The sequence below is a fragment of the Passer montanus genome, unplaced genomic scaffold (genome assembly GCF_014805655.1).
Source record: "Passer montanus isolate IOZ18808 unplaced genomic scaffold, ASM1480565v1 scaffold31, whole genome shotgun sequence".
In the NCBI taxonomy this organism is placed as follows: domain Eukaryota; kingdom Metazoa; phylum Chordata; class Aves; order Passeriformes; family Passeridae; genus Passer; species Passer montanus.
This window is the reverse complement of record NW_024367819.1, coordinates 9,592,842-9,613,709: the sequence shown is the minus strand read 5'-3', so window position 1 is coordinate 9,613,709 and position 20,868 is coordinate 9,592,842. Positions and strand designations below refer to the sequence as shown.

Here is a 20,868-nt window from a genome sequence, read left to right as displayed (position 1 = left end):
CTTGCAGTCTTCCTTCAAGTACTGGAAGGCCACAATTAGGTCACTCCAAAGCCTTTCAAAGCTGAATAAACCCAATTATGTCAGCCTTTCCTCCTAGGAGCAGTGCTCCATCCCTCTGAACACCTTGGTGCCCTCTTGTGGATTTGTTCCAACGTGCCTGATTCTTCTGTTGGCCTGCAAGAGAAGTCTGTCCTGACTTTGTGTAGCCTGGGAGGCTGCCTGGTTGACACGATTCCTCTTTCCTTGGATTTGCCAGGTCTGGGAGATTCAGAGTACATGTTCTTTTGTAATGGTGGAAGGACGGTAGACCGACGACTTCAAGAACTTGGTGCCCAGCACTTCTATGATACAGGATTGGCAGATGACTGTGTAGGGTAAGAGCTGAATGGGTTTGGATTTTATTTCTTCATGGTGCAATATTTGTGTAGGCATTTGGCTAAATGTTCTGAACTGTTTGAAGTCCATTGAAGCTGGATACTCAGCACCTCATAGAAATTATTTCTGCCTGAGCACAGTACACCTTTTCTTTCTCAATTGCCATTAAGTAAAACTCCATTTTTAAAGTGTGAGGAAACATCTGTAATGCCTGGAAAAATAGTATTTAGCAGTTTTAAAAATTAAATAGGAGTGAGTAGAGGGGTTTGAAAATGTAATTTCTTATTTCTTTTTTTGTTTCTTTTTTCTCTTTTGGGATTGGGCAGAGGATCATTTTAGAGTAATTATGTAAGAAGATTTCTCTCTTTGCTGTAGAGAAATTATGTAAGAAAACAACTCCCTGTTCTGCTGTTCTTTCTTTTTCCGGTAGGCTGCAGTCTTGGCTTAGTTATTTTGAGCTGCTGCTTTTATTGGTTCTGTGCATGATGATGCAAGGCAGTTTAACACAAACATTGTCATAACCATAAAACTTATCTCTCGTGTTCTGAAATAATATAAATGGGCCATTAGTGTAAGCTATTGATGTTGCTGTTGCACAGTGAAAAGTTGCATATTCTGCTGCCATTCCTTCAACTTTCTGTCATAAAGTTCAGCATATGAAAATAAAAATGAGAAACTATAAGAAGAGCATGGCTGTTATACATTTTAGACTCTGTAAATTTACATAGTGGTAGCAACTAAATAATTTTTTTTTACAAAGAAATAATCTTGATAACAGCTGCAGATAGATATTAGAAATGGAAGGTGAATAGTGTTTTTTGCTTTTGTGGTGCTTCATTATTTGTAAATTAACAGTTCTGGAAGTCACAATAATTAATCCATGCATTTCTTCTTCTTTTTTTTCCCCTCCATTCCCAGTTTGGAATTAGTGGTTGATCCTTGGATTGATGGACTTTGGCTTGCCCTCAAGGAAGCATTACAATTGCAGAAAGAAAAAGAAGGCATGAGCAATTCTGTCAGTGCTGTTTCCACCTCTGTCTCTACAGCTCCACATGCTGTGCATGAGCTAAAGCTAAGCTCTGAAGTACAGAACTTGAAGTTAGAAGATGAGGGAGCAGGGGGTTCTGATATTCTGTCACAGAAACTGGATGACATCCATCTTGTGGCTCCAGCTAGAGACACCGAACCTTCACTTGTTCATTCTGTCCCTCCTGTCTCTCAGTCTGCTCTTAATATTCCTGCCCTGCCACCAGAATATATAGAGGTGGAGTTTCAAGACACCCAGGGTGAGGTAAGGACTTCCGTGATGGAAGCCTCTAGCTCTTGTAGGAGTATGGGTGTATACTCCTACATAAGGCTCAAAAGGGCAAGTGAATGCTTACATAACGGAGATATGTCCCCAAATGCAGGAGGCTTTTGAATTTTTAATTAAAAAGTCCATTTCTATTCAATGTAGGTGCCACTATATGGGTTATGGACACTTATATCATGATATAATTCAGCTAAATACTTAGTTGGTATTGCACTGTCAGGAAGGCAAGAATTCAAATCCTCTGTGGCTTACAACAATGAAAACATCTTGCTGTAGTGAGGAGTGCAGTAAAGTTTCTGTTCAAATCTTTTGTACTTTCAGAATGTGCTAAGAGGCTGTAAAGTTACTCAAAACCTTGCTGCATACTTAGTAACAGAGAAACTTGTCATTTAAAAACATGAGCATTATTTTACTGTGGGGAATGGAAGATGAACTGTAGATCGAAAGCCAGTATGCTTTTCCTATTGAAGCCACGTTGAACAAAGACCTGCTGTACTAAGAGAAGAATTAACATGAGCTGGAAATCATCTCCAGTTTGCAGTAGTGACTCAACTTTTCTGGTTGCCTGCAGAGGGCAGATGTTTCAGTTATCCATGCAAGGAAGCAATGAAGCCTGGCTGCTTTTTAAATGACAGGGAGCCAGGAGCCGAGTGTGGTAACAAATCCAGTGTTGCTACCCACTACCTGAGCAATGCAAAGCAGGAGGTGGCTTGGATCAACAGGATCTGTGTCCAGTTATGGGCATGGTTGTGGTTGAGCTGCTGACCAGTGCTGCTGTAATGTAGCTGAGGCTAGGGCTGAAGAACCAGTACTGAGCTGAGGTGGGGGTTCTGGGCCCAGTCCTCTGGTGTGGCTGCTCATGATCATGAAAGCCCATTAGTATCCTGGACTCTGATGCTCTCTCTGTTGAGACTGTTAATGGAAAGGCTGAGAGTCTAGCTGATATAGTTATGGAAGGGTGTATGGATTTAAACACTGGATAATTTTGCTTTTCTTTTAAACCTCGTATTGTTGGTTTTGCTCAGGTTGTTCAATTTAAAAATCTAAATTCTTCAGGTTTATGATTTATTTAGAGGTACTCTTCATTAAAGAGTAATAGTTGGGTTGAATGTGCTGCTACAGTCCTTAAAAGAGCCCATTATCTTAAAGTCAGCATATATTCAGACTGAATATGGTTTGTCTGTAATGGTTTGTCAGGTTCTAATACTGATATACATATATATCAGTATTATATATATTGATATATATATATTGATATATATACTGATATATATATCAGTATATATATATTCTGTATATAGAAAAAAAATTGTGCTTTGGAACAGCAAATGGAAGAAGATGAATCTGCTGATCTGGAATTCAGTGACAGATTAAAGATTATAGTGCAGATTTCAGATATAAAACAAGGGGGTCATCTTGAGCCCTGGAAAGAAACAACTGCATGTTTGTGGGATTTTTTCCTTTGGAACTATTTTTGACACAATTGGCTAGATCTTGTCAACAAGTAGGTTCTATGTAGGGTCATGTTTGGTTTAGCAGGTATCACACAATTCATGTCCTTTTTTGGTGTCTCACATTGCAACGGAAGCTATGGATATTTTTTGCCAAGCAGAGCTGAAGTTGGTGTGTTTTGAAATTCATCAAGGTGAGGTTTGGATATCTCCACAGAGAGACTCCCTGCCATTTAAAGAAGGCCTGGTACATGATCTCTCCAGTTACTTAAATGATCTTGTCTTGGGCCGTTGCATCTCAGGGTGGAATTAGCAAGTTGCTGCATACTGACGGCAGAGCAGAATAGTGAGTTGGTCTAAAGCATTTCTGGGAAGTGTAAGATAATACAATTTATCTTAAATCTTTATTTCATTTTGCCTTGAATTTTACTTGGACGGAATATAAATATAGACAGTTACAACAGTCCAGCTGATGCACAATGACTTGATATGGCCCAGGCTATTAATCACTATGTCAAAAACTTAGGAAAACAAATAAACTTCCAACTATTGGTCTCATGTGATTCTTTTATCTCCTTTTTTAAATAAGAAATCTTCAGATTCATGAATATTCCCCTGTTGGTAGGATGATTCCTTTGCATTTGACAGAGTATTGTTAAAGGCATTTGGAATCCTTCCTGCCTCTTTTAATTTTTGTCTGCATTGATCTCAAATTAAACTTGCTGACTATAGTGATGGAGAAATGAGGGCTGTATTCTGATCTTTGAGTGGCAGCCTTTGACATATGTGATCTGGAATTATTCTTGGTACCCATTTGTCATACTTGGGGCACATTCTTACCTGTGTAAAAATGTTATGCTATAATATGATGCTGTCTTGTAGAGTGGGGTTTTCTCATTAACTCTAATTTAAAAATCCTTCTATAAGTTGTCTGTAACAGTAGACCCCAAATGGACCTCAAAGTGTAAGCTGTAAACCTGCAATGATGTAACTTCTGTTCTTACTTCTTATGTCCATTCTATACACCCAATAATCCTTTAATTAGGCAGGAGTTTAATGGGGTTTAACATAAATGCCATTCTCTAATTGGCTATTTTCAAGGCAGTTCTTGAAAAATGAAACAGCTCACTGCATTTGATAATAATGTAGGCCCATTAGTCTGTTCAAGCCTACTGACTTTTTGTAATTGAATATATGCCAGTTATTGCTTAGTTGTGCTTTTTTAAAAAAGAGCAAAACATATGTGTATAGAAGATTCATGGTTTTCCTTATTGTTTTGAGTTGTTTTCTAAGATTGTTTCAAAAACAACCTGCACCAATACCAATTCCTGTATGTCATAGTGAGATGTCATAAAACTGATTTGCATTTTTAGTGTAAGTTTTTGTGTCATCTTTTTCAGAATCCGCATCTGTCTTCACTTATCTCAGAAGGAACAAGCTTTGAAGTGCCAGTTACAAAAGCAGTTCAGCTCACTAGGGAAGATGCAATAAAGACTGCATTGCTCTTAGAGCTTGATATTGCAGTAAGTTGGTGATGGCTTCTTCTTTAGTGGGTTAAAATAAAGGGTGAAAAACATGTGTGTTATAACTGTGGGGGGAAAATTATTTATTTGACTGTTCAAAAAGAAAAAAAAATCTGTATTCAATAGGAAGTCAGCTTACACTGATCCATTTTGTAAATGTAAAGTTTAATTTATTTGCTGAAAAATAGGACTCCATGGAAGTCAAAACAGGAACAAAGTGTCAAGTTAATTTCTTTGTTGTTCCATGGATATCATATTGAGTAAAATACCTTTATGAAGGAAATTTGCAGTGGAGAAAGGCAGTCAGGAAATATTGCAAATGAATAATCTTTCAGTTTATGCAACTTGAAGAATATTCAGAAACTGTATAGTAAATTGTGACGGTTTATTATGGTGGGTAATCCACACAAGTAGTAATTTCACTAATAGTATCAAGCAGTAGGAATTGTTAGCTCTTGAGCACTGTTTCTGCCAATTACACTCATTTTGCTGTGCCTTGTTAACATGCTACTCAAACTGTCAATATTAATTGAGGTTACCCTCAGTTAAAAAAATGGTTTAGCTTAATCAGTGAAGATCATATTTTGTTTTAAGATGAAGGACAGATAGAGGGTGCTCAATATTACTTTATAAGAAATCTAGAAAAGGAAAGAATGTTACTTTTAAGTGGCATCCCAAATTGATAGAATATTACTTTTGGGATATTGTGATTTTTGACAATATCATTTGTTGGACTCTCTTAGCCTAATCTGTCTCAATATGCATGAGATCTTTTTAAATCTCAGTTATAAATAAATCCTATTAAGTTTCGAGCAACTGATTCTTTGAGCGACGTGGTTTTTTGCATGTATTTGTGTGTTTATATACATTCTGTCATCAGCACCCACTGAAAATATAAGCATTTTCTTGCCTTTTTCACCCAACATTCTTGCTAGTCTGTGTATGCAGATCACTCACCTGATGCATAAGAGAAACATAATAATGCAAGTATAATTCTGCATGTTCCTTTAACAGTCAGAAGCTTGAGTTGCACACAACAGTTTCAGCAGTTGCACAAGAGAATCTCAGGAAGCTAAGTAGAATCTAGGTCTTAAGGTTCGAATTTTCACTGTGTTCTTGTCTGGTTATTTTTCTTCTTTTCCTCCAAAAAAATTAAAGGGTTCTGGTCATTTCTGTCACAATTTATCAAATAGTTTAACCAGCAAATTTTCTTTTAGAAATTATGTGTATCTATAAAAAGTTGCATTCATTATGAGGACTTAATTTCTCTGCTCTTCTCAAACCAGAAAATGTAGAACATCGGTAATTAATGATCTGGCTGATTATATAACACAACCTCTTAATACGTATTTATTTTCTTTCTGTTTGGGCTGTTCAGCAGTTCTCATTAAAGAGTGTCCAAATATTTAAACCAGATAAGGAAAGACTTTTTCTAATTAGTAAGGTTAAGCCTCAAAAGAAAACACGACTGCTTCATTTCTGACGTGCTCAAAACAGCAAAATGTTAGTACAGAGTAAAAATATTTGACTTAATGTGAACACAATAATAGGAAGGTTGTTGTCAGGAATGGGAATGACTTGGTTTGTAGTAAGATTTAATAGAAATGTTTCATGTTTTAAAACAGGATACAGCTTTTGAGTACCAACCTGGAGATGCCTTCTGTATAATATGTCCCAACAATGTCAGTGAAGTGGAAAATCTTCTTCACAATTTGGGGCTTTCCGAAAAAGGAGACAACTTTGTTTGTGTAAAAGTTAAGCAGGGCACTAAAAAGAAAGGTATGGTGTGATGCACTGGTCATGGAACAATGCTCCTTGCTGTGTTAGTAGGAGTTGGTGTGCATACTTTTGAATATTTTTACTGTTAGTATGGGAACACAACTGTCTTTTTGTGGAGGCATGTTGGAACTTACAGTGATGTGTTAAAAAAGAGGATGCATAAGAATGCTGCTGCTGGTTTTACTGTAGATGAGTAGATGAGCTCTTGACTGGGAACTGCAGCCTGGCATTGGCATTCATCCATCTCATTCTTACTCTGTGCTCCTTCATGTTTGTGGAGATAAGGCTTTAATCACATAACCTTATAATCCCTCACTTGAAAGTAAAATCTCCTTACACAACACTGTATGTTAATCTGTTTTACATCCTAAGGGGGCTGCACTCCTCCAGGACAAGCCTTAGTGCTGTTGCAAGGTGCCTTTTAATGGACTTGTAGGTCTATGGATGTGTTCTGCTGAGTCTTATGATGTCATACTTCAGAAAGAGTGGCTTCATGTTCAAAGTGTGCCTGTGTACTGCTGGCTGGACCTGTGTGAATTACTCCTTTCTTGTATTGCAGCTGGGGTCTTAATGGAGTTGTGCCTTTATTTCCACAGAGTGATGTAGGGCTCTTTGTTGTTCTGATTTATAGGTAAATCAGTTCTCACTGTGAGATTCCCTGCAATTTTGAGGGCTGCACAAGTTGTCCATTAAGTATGAGATGTTTGATGCCACTTTTGTATATTAATAGATGCAAATTTTACTTTGTTTTTGTTTTCTTTTCTCCCACTGAACTAGGAGCATCTCGTCCACCACACATCCCTGAAAGAAGCACTCTCAAATTCATCCTGACTTGGTGTCTGGAAATAAGAGCAATTCCCAAAAAGGTGTTTATGTGTTTTTTCTTCTAAAGAGAAATCAGTAATTCTATGCTATATGGTGTCTTACAGATCTGTCCTTGCTTTGTGTGTGGCTATGATATATCTTGGTGAATAAGGATTGTCAGTTTGTATGCTACTGTTTGTACTTTAGTCTGAGAAAAGTCACTTCTGGTACTTTCTCTGGCAGAGATACTGTTCTGCAGTATCTTCATTCATGACTAGTCTGGAAGTAGAAAAGTATTACATAACTTGGTGCCAGGTAACTGGGAGGGCTGACTGAACCTAGTCCCATAGTGATTTTAAAGTAAATAGCCTTTTTAATCAGAGGGAGCCACATCTGTCAGGTTCTGGTGCTAAAATACGCATGTTGCTGTGTGCAAATGTACCAGTGTCCTTTACATTAGCTCTGTTAGTCAGAGCATGGTGCTAGTAACCCTGTGTGGGCCATTCACCTGATCCTTGTGGCCCACTTCCAACTCACAATATTGTGTGAAATCTGTGAAATCTTTTAAAGCTTTTCTTTAACATTCTTTAACATTTTAGTAACATAGCAGAATTCAAAGGAAGATTTTTGCTTTTTTAGTATTTGTTCTCACAACATGTATGTATTATATTCCTTTCATTTTGTGTATGTAAAAAAATCAAAGCTTCTAACTGAAAATGCATCTATATTTCTGGTGTTGTCAAAACATATTTTAAAGATAACTTTATATGAAAGATGAAGCTAAACAATCGTGGTCAGGTCTCTGAGGGAAATCAGTTTTTGGGAGGACGTTTTTACTCAATTCAGTGGATTTTGCAACAGAAGACAATATTCTCATTGTTCCAACCTTTTCAAAATCGCATTTAATATTTTTGAAAATTTGTCTCAGCAGTAAGAATAGGCAGAGAGTACTGGCTGGGGAATATCACTAAAGCCAGTTTTTATAACCTGTCTGCTGTATTAAGTCTTCAGCATAAAATGTGTTTTATGTGACTCCATACTCAAAACTATTATCTGGAAGCTCTGTGGTTGAGCTCTCATTATTTTCCAAGTATTCCTTTGTGTAGAATGTGTCATCTGATTGCATTTGGTGTTGTCTATCACTTTTCTTTTATGCACTGTGTCTATTTCCATCTTTCTTTTTTGAAAAAGAAACTTGTAACTACTTACATCCAATCTTCGCTTTAGCTTACAATGCTCAATTTAACTTTCCTTTAAGAAAAGTACACTACCAGTGTGTAGGCATAAAGTACAGAATAAAACACCACAACAACATTAACATGACTCATTTAATACCATACTTTATTTATAGTTACATCTCTTCTAAGATTTTTGTTCTTCGTTTCCTGGCTTCTGTACCCTAGCAAATGGTGTTTTGTCTTGAATTTTGTGTTATGGAGCTGCCTAACTAAATAGGGGCATATAGAACACCTTTCAAAAACTAGGAACTTTGTGGGGAATGGCTTGTGCCTGTTTTTTTGTCTCTTCTTTGCTCAGGCTAAGTAGGATTTTCTGATGTGCCAACTTGTTGCAGACATTAGAAGAGCAATCAAAAAAAAAATTGAGAAATAAAGTGTTATCCACTAACCCAATTCCTGTGTCCCCAGGCAACCCAGTTTTGTGATCATTTTCCCAAATGGACAAGCTTTTTTACCCTTCATTCTTTCCTTTCTTCCCTACAGGCATTTTTGCGAGCTCTTGTAGAATGTACCAGTGATGCGGGAGAAAAACGGAGGCTTCAAGAGCTTTGCAGCAGACAAGGAGCCTCTGATTATACTCGCTTTATTAGAGATTCTAATGTTTGCCTTCTGGATTTACTTCATGCTTTTCCAAGCTGCAAGCCTTCACTTAGCCTATTAATTGGTAAAAGACTGATTTAGATTTAATTAGATTTGGTTTCTGAAAATGCATCAGACTAAGTGTTCAATTTCCCAAGAAAGGGGAGTAACTGTTCAGTTTACTGCTTTAGGAATATAGTTTCTATAGTGATTAAGCTGAAACTCTTGTTGGGGAACAAAGCTCTGTTCTACAGTTCATACTCTTTTGACTTTCTTTCTGCAGACATTTAGGTTGATACCAGTGCTTTGACTCTGCAGTATTCCTGTACATAAAATAAGCATAAGGTGCTTGCAGGATTAGGGTCTTTATGAATCAGTTCATCAATTGCTTACAATTAAAAAGACATTTTTCCTACTCCTAATTTCTCTGCCTACATAGTCTTTTCTTGCACTTTTAACTCTGTTTTAACTTTCTGTTAAAACAGAATGGTCTTCCCAGTATATCTGTATTTATGCTATGTCTAACATACTCACAGAGTTCCTGATACAAAATACCGAAAGGATGGGACTACACCTGTGACCATGTCAAATACATCTGAAATTGCTGGCAGTTATTTTTCAAATTAAATCCAGAGTTTCTTAGTATCTTTCATAATATAAGTCAAAGAAATTGCTTTCTGTGTTCTTGCAGTCATTTTGTCCACCTTTACCCACCTTTACTCTTTGCTGAAAGAGTTTAGTGTCTTGTTTAAGCAATTTCATTGCACTCTTTTCTTAACTCTGCCTAGTAACTATCTTATGTAGAGCACCTTTAAAATATGTCAGGGTGTGCATGTACTGACAAAAAGACTTGTTCTGCTTATGTACACACATGGATAGACATAAAGGTGTGTGTGATACATATAGGGGAGAGCTCATAGAGGAAAGATGGGGAAAATTAAATTTCAAGCTTCACCTCATCAGCAACTGCCAACTCTTCTGTACACCTTACAGTCACTTTTGTTTAACCAAGAAACCCCATAAATTAACTGTTATGGTCTCATTGTATAGGATCTCTAATTGATGTTCCACAAAGTCTAAAACCCATTCAAAGTGGAATGGGTTCAGTTAATTGCTTGTTTCTGAACCACAGACACTGAATGTTACTAGAATAAAATTACAGTTAAATTAAAATACCTTGTAATCTGTAGTAGTGTAAACACTCATTATACAATATTTTCATTGGGGTGAATCAAATAAGTGATACTGTTTTTTTTGTTTTTCAGAGCATCTTCCTAAATTACAGGCTAGATCCTACTCTGTATCAAGGTAATGAAATATTCAAATTATATTTTTTTAGTTATTTAGGTATGGGGTTTTTCTCAAATATGTTTGTGTCTGTTAGGATCTGAGGAGGAAGGAGAGGAGTGAAGGAGAAAATGTAGTTATGACTCTGTTACAAAAAGCATTGTTTGACTATTTCAAAGAACATTGTTTTGAGTGTGTGGCAAGGCTTTGGTAAAGCTCTCAAGAACAAGCTCACACACAGGTAAATCTGGTAGGAATTCAGATTCCCTTCTGTAGACACTGGCCTCTGAGTCCAGCCTTAAGACAATTTCTAATTAAATATAAATATTATGCAGTAGCTGAACATTGAGAATCTGGATTCAATTGAAATTGTTTAGGCTGCAGACAGACGCACTGCAAGATTTTACAGCTATCTGTCAGGTTTTAGGTGGGTTTTTAATATTTTTGTCTTTGCAGTTCAAACTTATATCAGCCAGGAAGGCTGCGCTTTGTATTTAATGTTGTGGAGTTCCCTGCTGCTCCCTCTAGACCAGTCCCACGGAAAGGAATATGTACAGGGTGGCTTGCTGAGTTAGTTGCACCTCTTCTGCACCCCAGTAAAAACTCTCAGGATACAAAAGAAGAAAGCTCTTCAACTGAAAAGGTATGAATATTAGATATCTGAAGTCATTAACTGTTAAATCTATGGAAGTCTGAAACAACTGCAGGTTTCTTTGTTGACTGTTATGTAGTGCAGATGTTTTGGCAGCATACACCTTAATTTTGTAGTTCTGTTCTACTTGTGTATAACATGACCAGAACTTAATTCCTAAACACTAAAGTTAAATTATACTTATATCTATGTATACTTGAGTTGTGAAATTTCCAACTGCTGAAGGGCCAGAGTTGTTTTCCACTCCTCTGTAGTCCTAAGTGTATCTTGAAGGATGTTTTCATGGACTAAACTACCACTTTGTAATTAAATGGTTGTGACTGTTTGCATCACAAGAGGGAGGCACTTTGTCATTTCCAGGAAACAGTGGGCAGGTAATAGGGGAGAAACTGTAAAACTCACATTTCTTGTCAGGTCTTCCAGAGTTTGCAAAGACCAAGTTATTGAGTATGACGCAGGGGACAGTCATCTGTGTTTTTTTCTGACTTGTATCAGTGATTGTTTGGCACAGTTCATATTACTGGGAGAAGGTACTTCTTTAGTTTTTTCCCCTCATTTAATTTTGTGGCAGAGATTCTGTGTAATTAACTGATCTCAAAGTCACTAGGTCTAATCTAATTATTAAAAAATAGGAATTCTACTATATAATTGGTATGTGTGATATACATATCTTTTCTCTAAAAGAACTATTGGCAGCCTAATCTATATTTGATTATGAAAAATGGAAACAAGAATAGAATTTGGTTGGAAGCAAACTGTGCCAATAATTCAAGGTGCCAGTCAGAGAAAATGGGGAAAAACACCACACAAGTTATCTTCATTTTTTAAAACTAATGCAAAGATTAATATGTGCATCATATGTCCTATTCCAGTGTTCACATCTGCTCTTTATTTAAAATATAATTGATTTGAAATTAATTAAAAATCAAACAAGAAAAAGAGGTGGCTAAAAAGAAAAAAAAAATATTACAAAATGAGTCTGGATTAAGTTTTGTCTACTGCACAAGCTAGAATTCAGCATAGATAAATGGGCAGCAATGCACATAGATTGCAGAAATATATGGGATAACAATACAAAACAGATGAGTGTGATCTTATGCAAAAATATATTAGATTAATTGAATACACTTTGCAGTATAAATGTGTTTACCATTTACAGTCTCTTTTGAAAAAATGACCAGTTTGGAATCATTAATAGGGTAAATAACCTCCTAACTCAAATGTGGTGTGAAGTGTATATATATATATATAAGTATTGTTCCCCACCGGCGAGAATTATTCTATTTTTTCCTCCTAACTCAAATGTGGTGTGAAGTGTATATATATATATATATATAAGTATTGTTCCTCACCGGCGAGAATTATTCTATTTTTTTATCATCATGAAACTAGGAAATTAATGCTCTTTAACATTGTTATATCTGTAGTGAATTAAAATATAAAAAATTTACTGCTAAATCATTCGGATTTACACAGCAAGGTTTAAATAACTCGGTCTAGTGCCTTTCTCCTTCATTAAACTTGAAAGTAAATTCAAATCCTTTCATAAGTAACGTGCAAAATAAATCAGATATTTGCTTATGATTTTAATGTATGAAGCTCTGCTGTGGCTGCTGCTGAATCTTGAATAATCTCTTGGAATTAAAAATAGTAATCTCTTGTTTTCTATAGATTATGTTGGCCGTGTCTCAGAGGATAGGTATGAAGCTCATATGAAAATGTGACTTCCTTTCTGACACAGATATGAAAATTAGAATTACTCTTTATCACTGGGATTACATAAAATATTTTCCAAGATCTTTGAGCTGTCATGTGCCTCCCCTCACCCACATGCGCTTTTGGAAATCATGTCAAACTTTCATGAGAATTAAGAAAGCAGGCTCTTTACCAGTAGGCTTCAATTCCCTATAAACAAATCCTGACCTCCCACAGTGTAAAAAAAGGTTGAGTTGCCTTTGATAGCAATAAACTAGCTTTACTTCCCTTCAAATGCCAACACCAAACTTTCTGTGCATTCTGTAACAGTATTCCCCAAATTTGTGGTGCAATCAATTTTCATATTCAGCAACTCATGTCTGTGTGGTTTATCCCAGTTTTCCTCCAGATGGATTAATAGGTTTGTAAAGATGGTGTGGTTTTGTTGTTGTTTTTTGTTGTTTTTTTTTCCTCCAGAGACTTCTGTGAGATTTTATTCTAAATGTCTGTGTGGCATTAAAGATGAGCTGTGAATCTCAGGATTTGGAAGGGTGTGTGGGTACATATGCTTTGTAAATATCCTGAAGGTTCTAAAAATGTCATGGTGCTTTTACTGCTTAAGAATACCCTTCAGTTATATTTTACCTGATTTTATTTTAGATCTCTATTTTTCCTCGTCCAAACAATGCTTTCCACTTACCTGCAGACCCATCTGTGCCGCTCATTATGGTTGGTCCAGGAACAGGAATTGCACCATTTATTGGTTTCCTACAACATAGGTATGTTGTTATCTGGAGAGCAGCCTTTTTATGTTGAGGTGAAATACAGCCTAAGGGTTTGAGTATAAATGCAGTTAATTTTTTCTTCCTTTTTGTAATAGTGGTATGCTGATTATAAGCAGTCTTAATAAATTTTAAACAAGCATTTTTCGTGTATTTATTTGTTTTTCAAAGTAGTAAAACTTACATTTTCATCTGACTGTATTTACTATTCATAGTAGATATATGAGACGTTGGGTGAATTGCAGAAATAGTAATAAGAAATTAAATCCTTTATCTGTTTGTGTTGCTGGTGGAAGTCCTGTAAGAGTATGACAGTTTTTTATAATGTGTTGATTGGCTTAAGTTTGTTATTCAATCCACTTCCTTGAGAAATGACATCTATATTAAAAGGCATGTGGAATGTCAGGTTTTCTCCCATATTCTCTTATTTCTGTGTAGTTTACATTTTGGTGTTTTAAGATAAGGAGCTTGGCACCAGAACCTTCAACTCAGCAGTAGTCTTTGGTGTTTGGGAGTTTGTGTGTGAGGGAAGGTGGATCTCCTTATTTTCCCTCTCCAGCTACAGCAGTATAATTTTGCAAGGCAAAGAGATGTTTGTTCAAAAAGTGACAGCACGTCATCAAGAATATGTAAAGCTTTTATCATTCTGAGGAAAAGAACAGGAGGAGTGAAGTACTTGGGTAGGAATGGTTCTAAGTTTTAAAGGTAACCAACGCATATTTCAATGTGACTCATTAGTTCCAGCAAGGTAATAGAGTTTCTTGGGTCCTATAGCAATTATTAGAAAATTTTATTTGAGGAAAAAGTGGAATTTTGATATGACGTTTCTAACTTCAAAATGCTTTGCTTTAGCCAAATAATTTTGGCTTAATTTTGACTCAAATATACCTTTACCTTTCAAAAGTATTTTACATTTTATTTTAAAGTATAAATGAAATGTCTCTCTCTCGGTGTAACTAGAAAATGGCAGCTAAAACTCCTTTAAAATAATACTTCCAACAGTATTTCAAGAAAATGAAATAATTTTTCTGATGATGTGGTAATTAATAAATTCTTATTCATAATATCTAGCAGGTATCTACCGCTAAATGGAAAGCTTTCTAAAACTGAGTTTAGAAAACTGCTGAGTTTTCCCAGGTGGTTTTACATAGCTTCCAATGAAGGATAAAAGGTAGTGATTACCTTATTCATCAGTCAGGATTATTTTGTGGGATGTTTGGGTGTGTCAGTCTTAACTATTCCAATATGAAACTGTGGAAAAAAAAAATTGAAGTTGATTGATCTTGAGCTGGTCTGAAAGTGAGTAGTCAAGAAAATCAAATGAGGGTTTGACTTTGATTTACCTAAATCATTTCACGTTTCTGCCAATCCAGAGGTTTTTTGAAGTATTACTTTAAATGAAAATTAGGTTATATATGTTTCAGATTCTGCACTTGATAAAAAAGGATTGAATTTTTTTTCTCTTTAGGCAGAAGCTCAGAGAACAGCATACAGACTGGGAATTTGGAGAAACGTGGCTGTTTTTTGGTTGTCGGCATCAGGATCGAGACTATTTGTTCAAGCAAGTTCACTATTTAACATCCATTTTGTATTCATGAGGGAATGCTCATCTCTGAGCCATTGCTAACAGGTTTTTATTACCTTTCAGAGATGAGCTCCAGTGTTTTCTTAAAAATGGAGCCTTAACTCACCTTAAGGTTTGTTTCTCAAGAGACTCTTCAACTGCGGAAGTGGCCCCACCTAAATACGTGCAAGATGTCCTTAGGCTTTGTGCTAAGGAAGTTGCCAGAGTCCTGCTGAAAGAGAGAGGTTACTTCTATATATGTGGGTGAGTAGAGTGGAAATGGACTGTTGAGAAGTTTGAGGCTTTGGAAAGACACAGCTGTTTGAAAAAAAGGATCAGTGTTGAGAAGTTTGAGGCTTTGGAAAGACACAGAGCTGTTTGAAAAAAAGGACCAATATGATGCTGAAAGAGCCCTCCTGTCATCCCTGTGTCTACTCTTTTCCAGTATAATCCTGAAATACAGCTTGTAACCACACAGTTCTATGGATTGTTTTAGTTGCTTATTATTTATTTTCCTTTTTTTTGTTCAGTATTCAATTAAATTATAGGAGATTTCAAGCCAATTGATTTCTCTTTAGAAAATGAGATATATGCATAGATGTGATGAGAAACTGCTCATCTGTGAGACAATAGCAGTCTTCTGTGTTCCAGGTTTAGGTGCTCAAGAATGCTAAAGCTCTGTCATAGTAATAAATTTTACAGTAGGAGGTTTTGTCTGTGGATGCTAACTTACCTGGAGGTTCAAGATTTTTAGAAAGTTTGTTGATAAATGGACAAACTGTTTGAATGTAGGGCCCAATGTTAATGTGTTCTCTTGCAGGTAAAAATGTCAGCTACTTGTATTGAAAATAGCATTATTAATAAGTCAGGGGTTTGGTACCAATTTTTGTTTTTCTTTTTCTTTAATACCGGAACTCTGTAGTGATATAGGAATCAAAACAGCATTATTAATAAGTCAGGGGTTTGGTACCAATTTTTGTTTTTCTTTAATACCGGAACGCTGTAGTGATATAGGAATCAAAATCATTCACAAGTCCAATTCTTCCTTAAAGAAACCAATTATTCTCTGCCAGCACAACTAGGGTTGCAAGGTTTTTTACTTATGAATTACAGCATGCTGAAAAGTATGTAGTGTTTGATTGACAGAAACCCTAGTTAATGTCAATAGGCAGCTACAGGAAAACTCTGAGTATCATGCTGTACAATATAAAAGCTCTGGTTTTGTTTGGGATTTTTTTAATGAGTCTTTCCTTTGTTGTCCTGCCTTTAAAGCTATTGGATAAATGGAAAAATACACTATCATGCTTTTCCTCCTCTATTTTTTATTTTTCAGAGATAAGAAGCACATGGCTGATGATGTAAGTGATGCTGTAGTAGACATTTTAAGCATGGAAATGGAAGCTGACAAATTGGAAGCAATGAAAATCCTGGCCATGCTTCGAGAAGCAAAACGATATTTGCAGGATGTTTGGAGCTAAATGTTTAGCTTTTCCTATATCTTTGTAATACAAAATACTTCCTTTTACACATATGTTTTTGACTAAAAGTTATTGCCAAAAGTTCTGTCAGTAGTCACACAAAGGTTAGCTTTCTCTATTGACCTTTCCAACAGGAACATTAAACCTTTTAAATGGCAACAAACCAAGCTGGCCTTTGAAGTTTATGGTTTTTTAGAGAAGTTTCATAATGGACTCAGTGCCTTGATTTTCTTGTCTTAAGATTGCTGTATAAAGGGTTGCTGTATAAACTAAAAACTTAAGCACTTGTACAAACATAATTGTATGTTGATATTACATCATGTGTCTTTTCCTGTAATATATACATAATGAAGCTACAGAGTAAATATGTTACACACTGATCAGTGCATCATGAAATACATTATTGACTTGCCAAGATTTACTTGAACATTTCCAGATACTTCCTGAGACTGCTTGCATTTTTTCTTCTTGCACAATGACAGTAACTGCCAAAAAGGAATGAATGTCCAGGATGCTGCACAGAAAGGTTACTGAAAAATTTCAACTCCAAAGTTCTCTTTAAATAATTAGCTTTTCTATCACATCATTACATCATGTCTCAAAATTTGCAACACACCATTCTAATGCTTATTAGATCTTCCTGCATAATTCTTTTGAAATTGTTTTCATTCCTGTCTCTGAAATGTTTGTGATTTAATTTATGAGCAAATTCACCAGTGCATTTAATTTGGTTGATGGAATAATATTGTTTGGTAAATACTATCACAGATTACTAAATTAATCTTCTTAAGTTGAAAACATTGAAAATATGGTGTTTCAAACACCATATGTGGTGAACACAACAAGGTGTGTTTTGAAAGTAGTTGTCCTTACGTGTGGCCATCCACTGCAAAATAAAGTGGCTGAAAGCAAATTATTGAAGTGTGTGGTTGTCTTTCTAACAAGGGACATTTGGAGTACAAATAGGTGGAAAAGTAAAAGCAAGTCATTCATGCTTCTCTTCAGAGCCCTGTATCTTCCCTCTGCTTTTTCTAACTTCTAAAAATCCATGCTGTCTCCTCGATTCCAAGTCATGCTTAGACCTTTAAAAATAAACACAAACTGTGAGTGAACATTTTAGACTAATAATTCTTTATTTCCTGGGGAGAATTGTTATTTTGTTTTGACGTACACATAATCAGAGCCATATCACTTACTGCAAAGTTTGTTGTTTTCTAGTGATTATTAGTTAACTCATAGGTAATTTTTTTTAAAAAATGAACAAATTAGGATGATCAGTTAGAATATAATCATAAAGAAGAAACATTCCAGTGAAGTTCCTGGAAATAAGGTTATAATATAACCTATGCAATGATGTAACCTTGGAAGATATCAACTGAAATTTTTTGCAGGAGTTTTTCAGCAGAGTGATTATATCAATCTCTGTCATGTAATCTCTACAGAAGAAAACTCCACAGAGAGGTGGCTTACAGTAATTAAAAACTGCATTTTTAAATCTTTAGCACATAGAAGAGAAGTGCTTCTTTTTCAAAAGTACTCCAATTTTTAAAGTCATGGAAATGATGAACACAATGCAAATATTAACATTTTGCATCAATGAATCAGCTTTACGTATTTTTCAAAACTATTAATGAAGAAAAATCTGCTAGTTTTGGAATAGTAAAGATAAATCTTTAACTACCTTCTGTTGGCTGGGGTTTGTTTGGAAAAAGCACTTGCAATATCATGTGCATTCTCATCTTAGGGTTTTCTGTTCCACTTGAAAGTGCTTGGAGATTACAGTAAAAGCAATGATTTTCTGACTGCTAGCTTCAGCTTTCCCCACATCTCTTACAGGTATTCATTTTCAGACTTACATCCCCGAAATCCAGGAGTTGCAGTGACCGTTTTGGTAATACTGAAGGTTACTGCATGGAACCCTTTGGGATACTGACAGCTGAGTGTCCTTTTCTGATTGTGTATGTTGCATTTGACAGATATACAGTTGGTGTCCGTGCAGTTCTCCTCTCCTTTATCAATCCTCAACAAAATTAAAACATTTGGATGATTTAGTGGTAAATCCTTAGTTAAGCATGTGACCTTTATTATGATCTCTTAGAACCACAAAAAATGGTTGCAGGTTATTATTAAATTTATAACTGCATGGTGCAAAGCTCAAATTACCCCAGTAAACTCCACTGTCTGTTACCTGAGCGGGAAGTTTCTTCTGGTGACATTGAACAAGGAGAACTTCTGAGATACGGGAATCATGGACATGGAAAAGGCTTGAAGTAAAAGCTGTGTTTTTCTTAATTGTATTTATGTTTCTCTGTAATCAGATAATGCTGATTTATGAGTCAGTGTTTCTTTTAGAAAAGCATACAAGGTGGGTTTTAATAAATTTTCTAACTTAAGGAGGGTATTTTTTAATGTCTTTTAGTTTTCTTTTAGAGAAATACCCTGTTTCTACTTTTCCTCAAAATTACAGAATTTGTTACAGAATGCCTTTGTTATTTAAAAGAAATAGTGAATACTGTGTGCTGTTACATTTAGGAGGTTTGCAATTTTTATGCTGCTAACAAGGACAGGAGGTTATGCTAAAGCTGCTGTCCCAGAGCATTCCTTATGGCCTGTTTTCTCAGTAGTTTTTTAATGCTATTCTAAATTTGTGAAACAGGATCGATGTTGGAATTTCTCTTTTAAACTACAGTTTTTAAAAGAAGGTTAATTTAACAAATTATTAAAGTTGTACCAGATTTTTTTCAGTTTGCTGCTTCTAAATTAAAGCTGACTTTCCTGCACCTGCAAGCAGTAGTATTGGCATGTTTCTTGCATCTCTTTTTCTTTTCCTTCCCTCTTCTCTCCCAACTTTTCAGGAAATCTAGCATATTGGCAGAAATAGAATGAATAGGATTTTTTAGCATGTCGGAAGATACTGAGTATCTTGAGAAGATTATTTTGAAAAATTACAAGGCCAGATGAAAGAAATGACAGAATCACAGAACATCTCTTGTGTGTCCCTTTTAAGGGTTGAACTTGCTGAATGGCGCCCTAGATATTGAACAGCACAGGGATGAGGGGTTGCAGAGAGGTTGTTGGGAGTAAAAGTACAGGTTTATCAGGTCACATAAGCTCTTGGAGTAAAGTGGGGGATGTGTTGCAAAGAATAGTTTGTAGGCAATTTTGTAATAAGGAAATAACTTGTTCCTTTCACCATTTCCAGTTATCAGCAACCATGATTTGCGACGAATCACACAGTGTTTTACACAAAATGAAATGTTTTGTTCTAAGGAGATTTAGATCGCCGAGATGAATCTTTTTGAGTCAATTTGCAAACACTGTTTTATTTAGTAAAATTGGCTTGTCCTATATCAATACTTGTTCTGCCCAACTTTGTGAGGAGAGCAGTACCAACTGGTGTGCTATGCTTGTTGAATTTGTTTCACACAGGAGCCTTGTCCTATTTTTCATAAGTCCTGAGGAATATGTTGTGTATTGCTGTCTGCTTGTTTCCTTTGGAAATTAAGCCCCAACAGTTTTTGGCTTAACTGTTCAAATTTTACTTTTGGAACTGGAAATAGGGAATCAGAATATTAGTTAAAGAGAAAGTAGGTTTTGCTAGTGCTGTAATTAGGAATTCTGCTCATAAGTTTCTTTCTGTCTTTATATGTTCATGTCACCCTCTCTAAAAGCCTAAAGTGGGAAATGACAAAGCCTCCCAGCTCAGATCACTGCCTGATATATGTGTATACCAAGGAACGTACCAAGGAACATTCTTGTCCCAAATTTTATCCCTGAAATAATGGACTTTTAAATGTATTTTAAAATAACTCTCCAAGCCTATATTTGCTGAAATTTAGTGTTTTGTTTACATCTATTTTATCTGAAGATGGGACCACATATGGGAACTTGTACATTTTAATATATGTGAACCCTCAACACAGATTTTGTAGCAGAGGCCTTGTGTCTGCCCCTACCAGCCCTGATTTTACAAATGACTGCTCATGGATATATATATAAAAAAATATATATATGTATATAAAAACAGAAGTTCTGCAAATTAATGATCTATTCCTTGCTCCTGTGACATCCTTTTTACTCTCCAGTTTCTCTCAGTGTAGCTGTGCAGCTGGTAATTAACACATCAGCTGCTGCTTATACTCAGGAACGTGGTGAAGTAATCTCATGCGGTTTTGTTTGTTTGTTTTCTTGGTTTTTTGACAAGGTGTGTTTTTTGTTGTTTCCATCAACTGCATCCACTGGTAGGTGTTAACTTCAGATATGTCCTGCTTTTAGGGAGATTCATGGGACAAAATGATTTCTGTCTTCCTTGCCCAACAGAAATATCCATGTGGTGATTTCTTCAGATG

At 35.8% G+C, this 20,868-nt stretch overlaps 1 protein-coding gene across 7 annotated transcripts in view; it reads left to right on the top strand.

The window, feature by feature from the left end:
• MTRR (5-methyltetrahydrofolate-homocysteine methyltransferase reductase) overlaps window positions 1–17,631 on the top strand; it is a 28,938-nt gene extending 11,307 nt beyond the window's left edge. For 4 of the 7 annotated variants that reach the window (XM_039714784.1, XM_039714783.1, XM_039714779.1 and 1 more), the window contains 12 exons: window positions 257–374; window positions 1,294–1,666; window positions 4,539–4,661; window positions 6,287–6,440; window positions 7,218–7,306; window positions 8,966–9,146; window positions 10,327–10,369; window positions 10,805–10,991; window positions 13,356–13,474; window positions 14,946–15,038; window positions 15,126–15,305; window positions 16,375–17,631. In XM_039714784.1, the coding sequence (XP_039570718.1) occupies window positions 277–374; window positions 1,294–1,666; window positions 4,539–4,661; window positions 6,287–6,440; window positions 7,218–7,306; window positions 8,966–9,146; window positions 10,327–10,369; window positions 10,805–10,991; window positions 13,356–13,474; window positions 14,946–15,038; window positions 15,126–15,305; window positions 16,375–16,519 (1,785 nt within the window). In that variant the 5' untranslated portion in view covers window positions 257–276 and the 3' untranslated portion in view covers window positions 16,520–17,631. The remainder of the gene's footprint in view (window positions 1–256; window positions 375–1,293; window positions 1,667–4,538; window positions 4,662–6,286; window positions 6,441–7,217; window positions 7,307–8,965; window positions 9,147–10,326; window positions 10,370–10,804; window positions 10,992–13,355; window positions 13,475–14,945; window positions 15,039–15,125; window positions 15,306–16,374) is intronic. The other 3 variants (XM_039714781.1, XM_039714780.1, XM_039714782.1) reach the window with 1 other exon arrangement.
• Window positions 17,632–20,868: the final 3,237 nt, after the last annotated feature.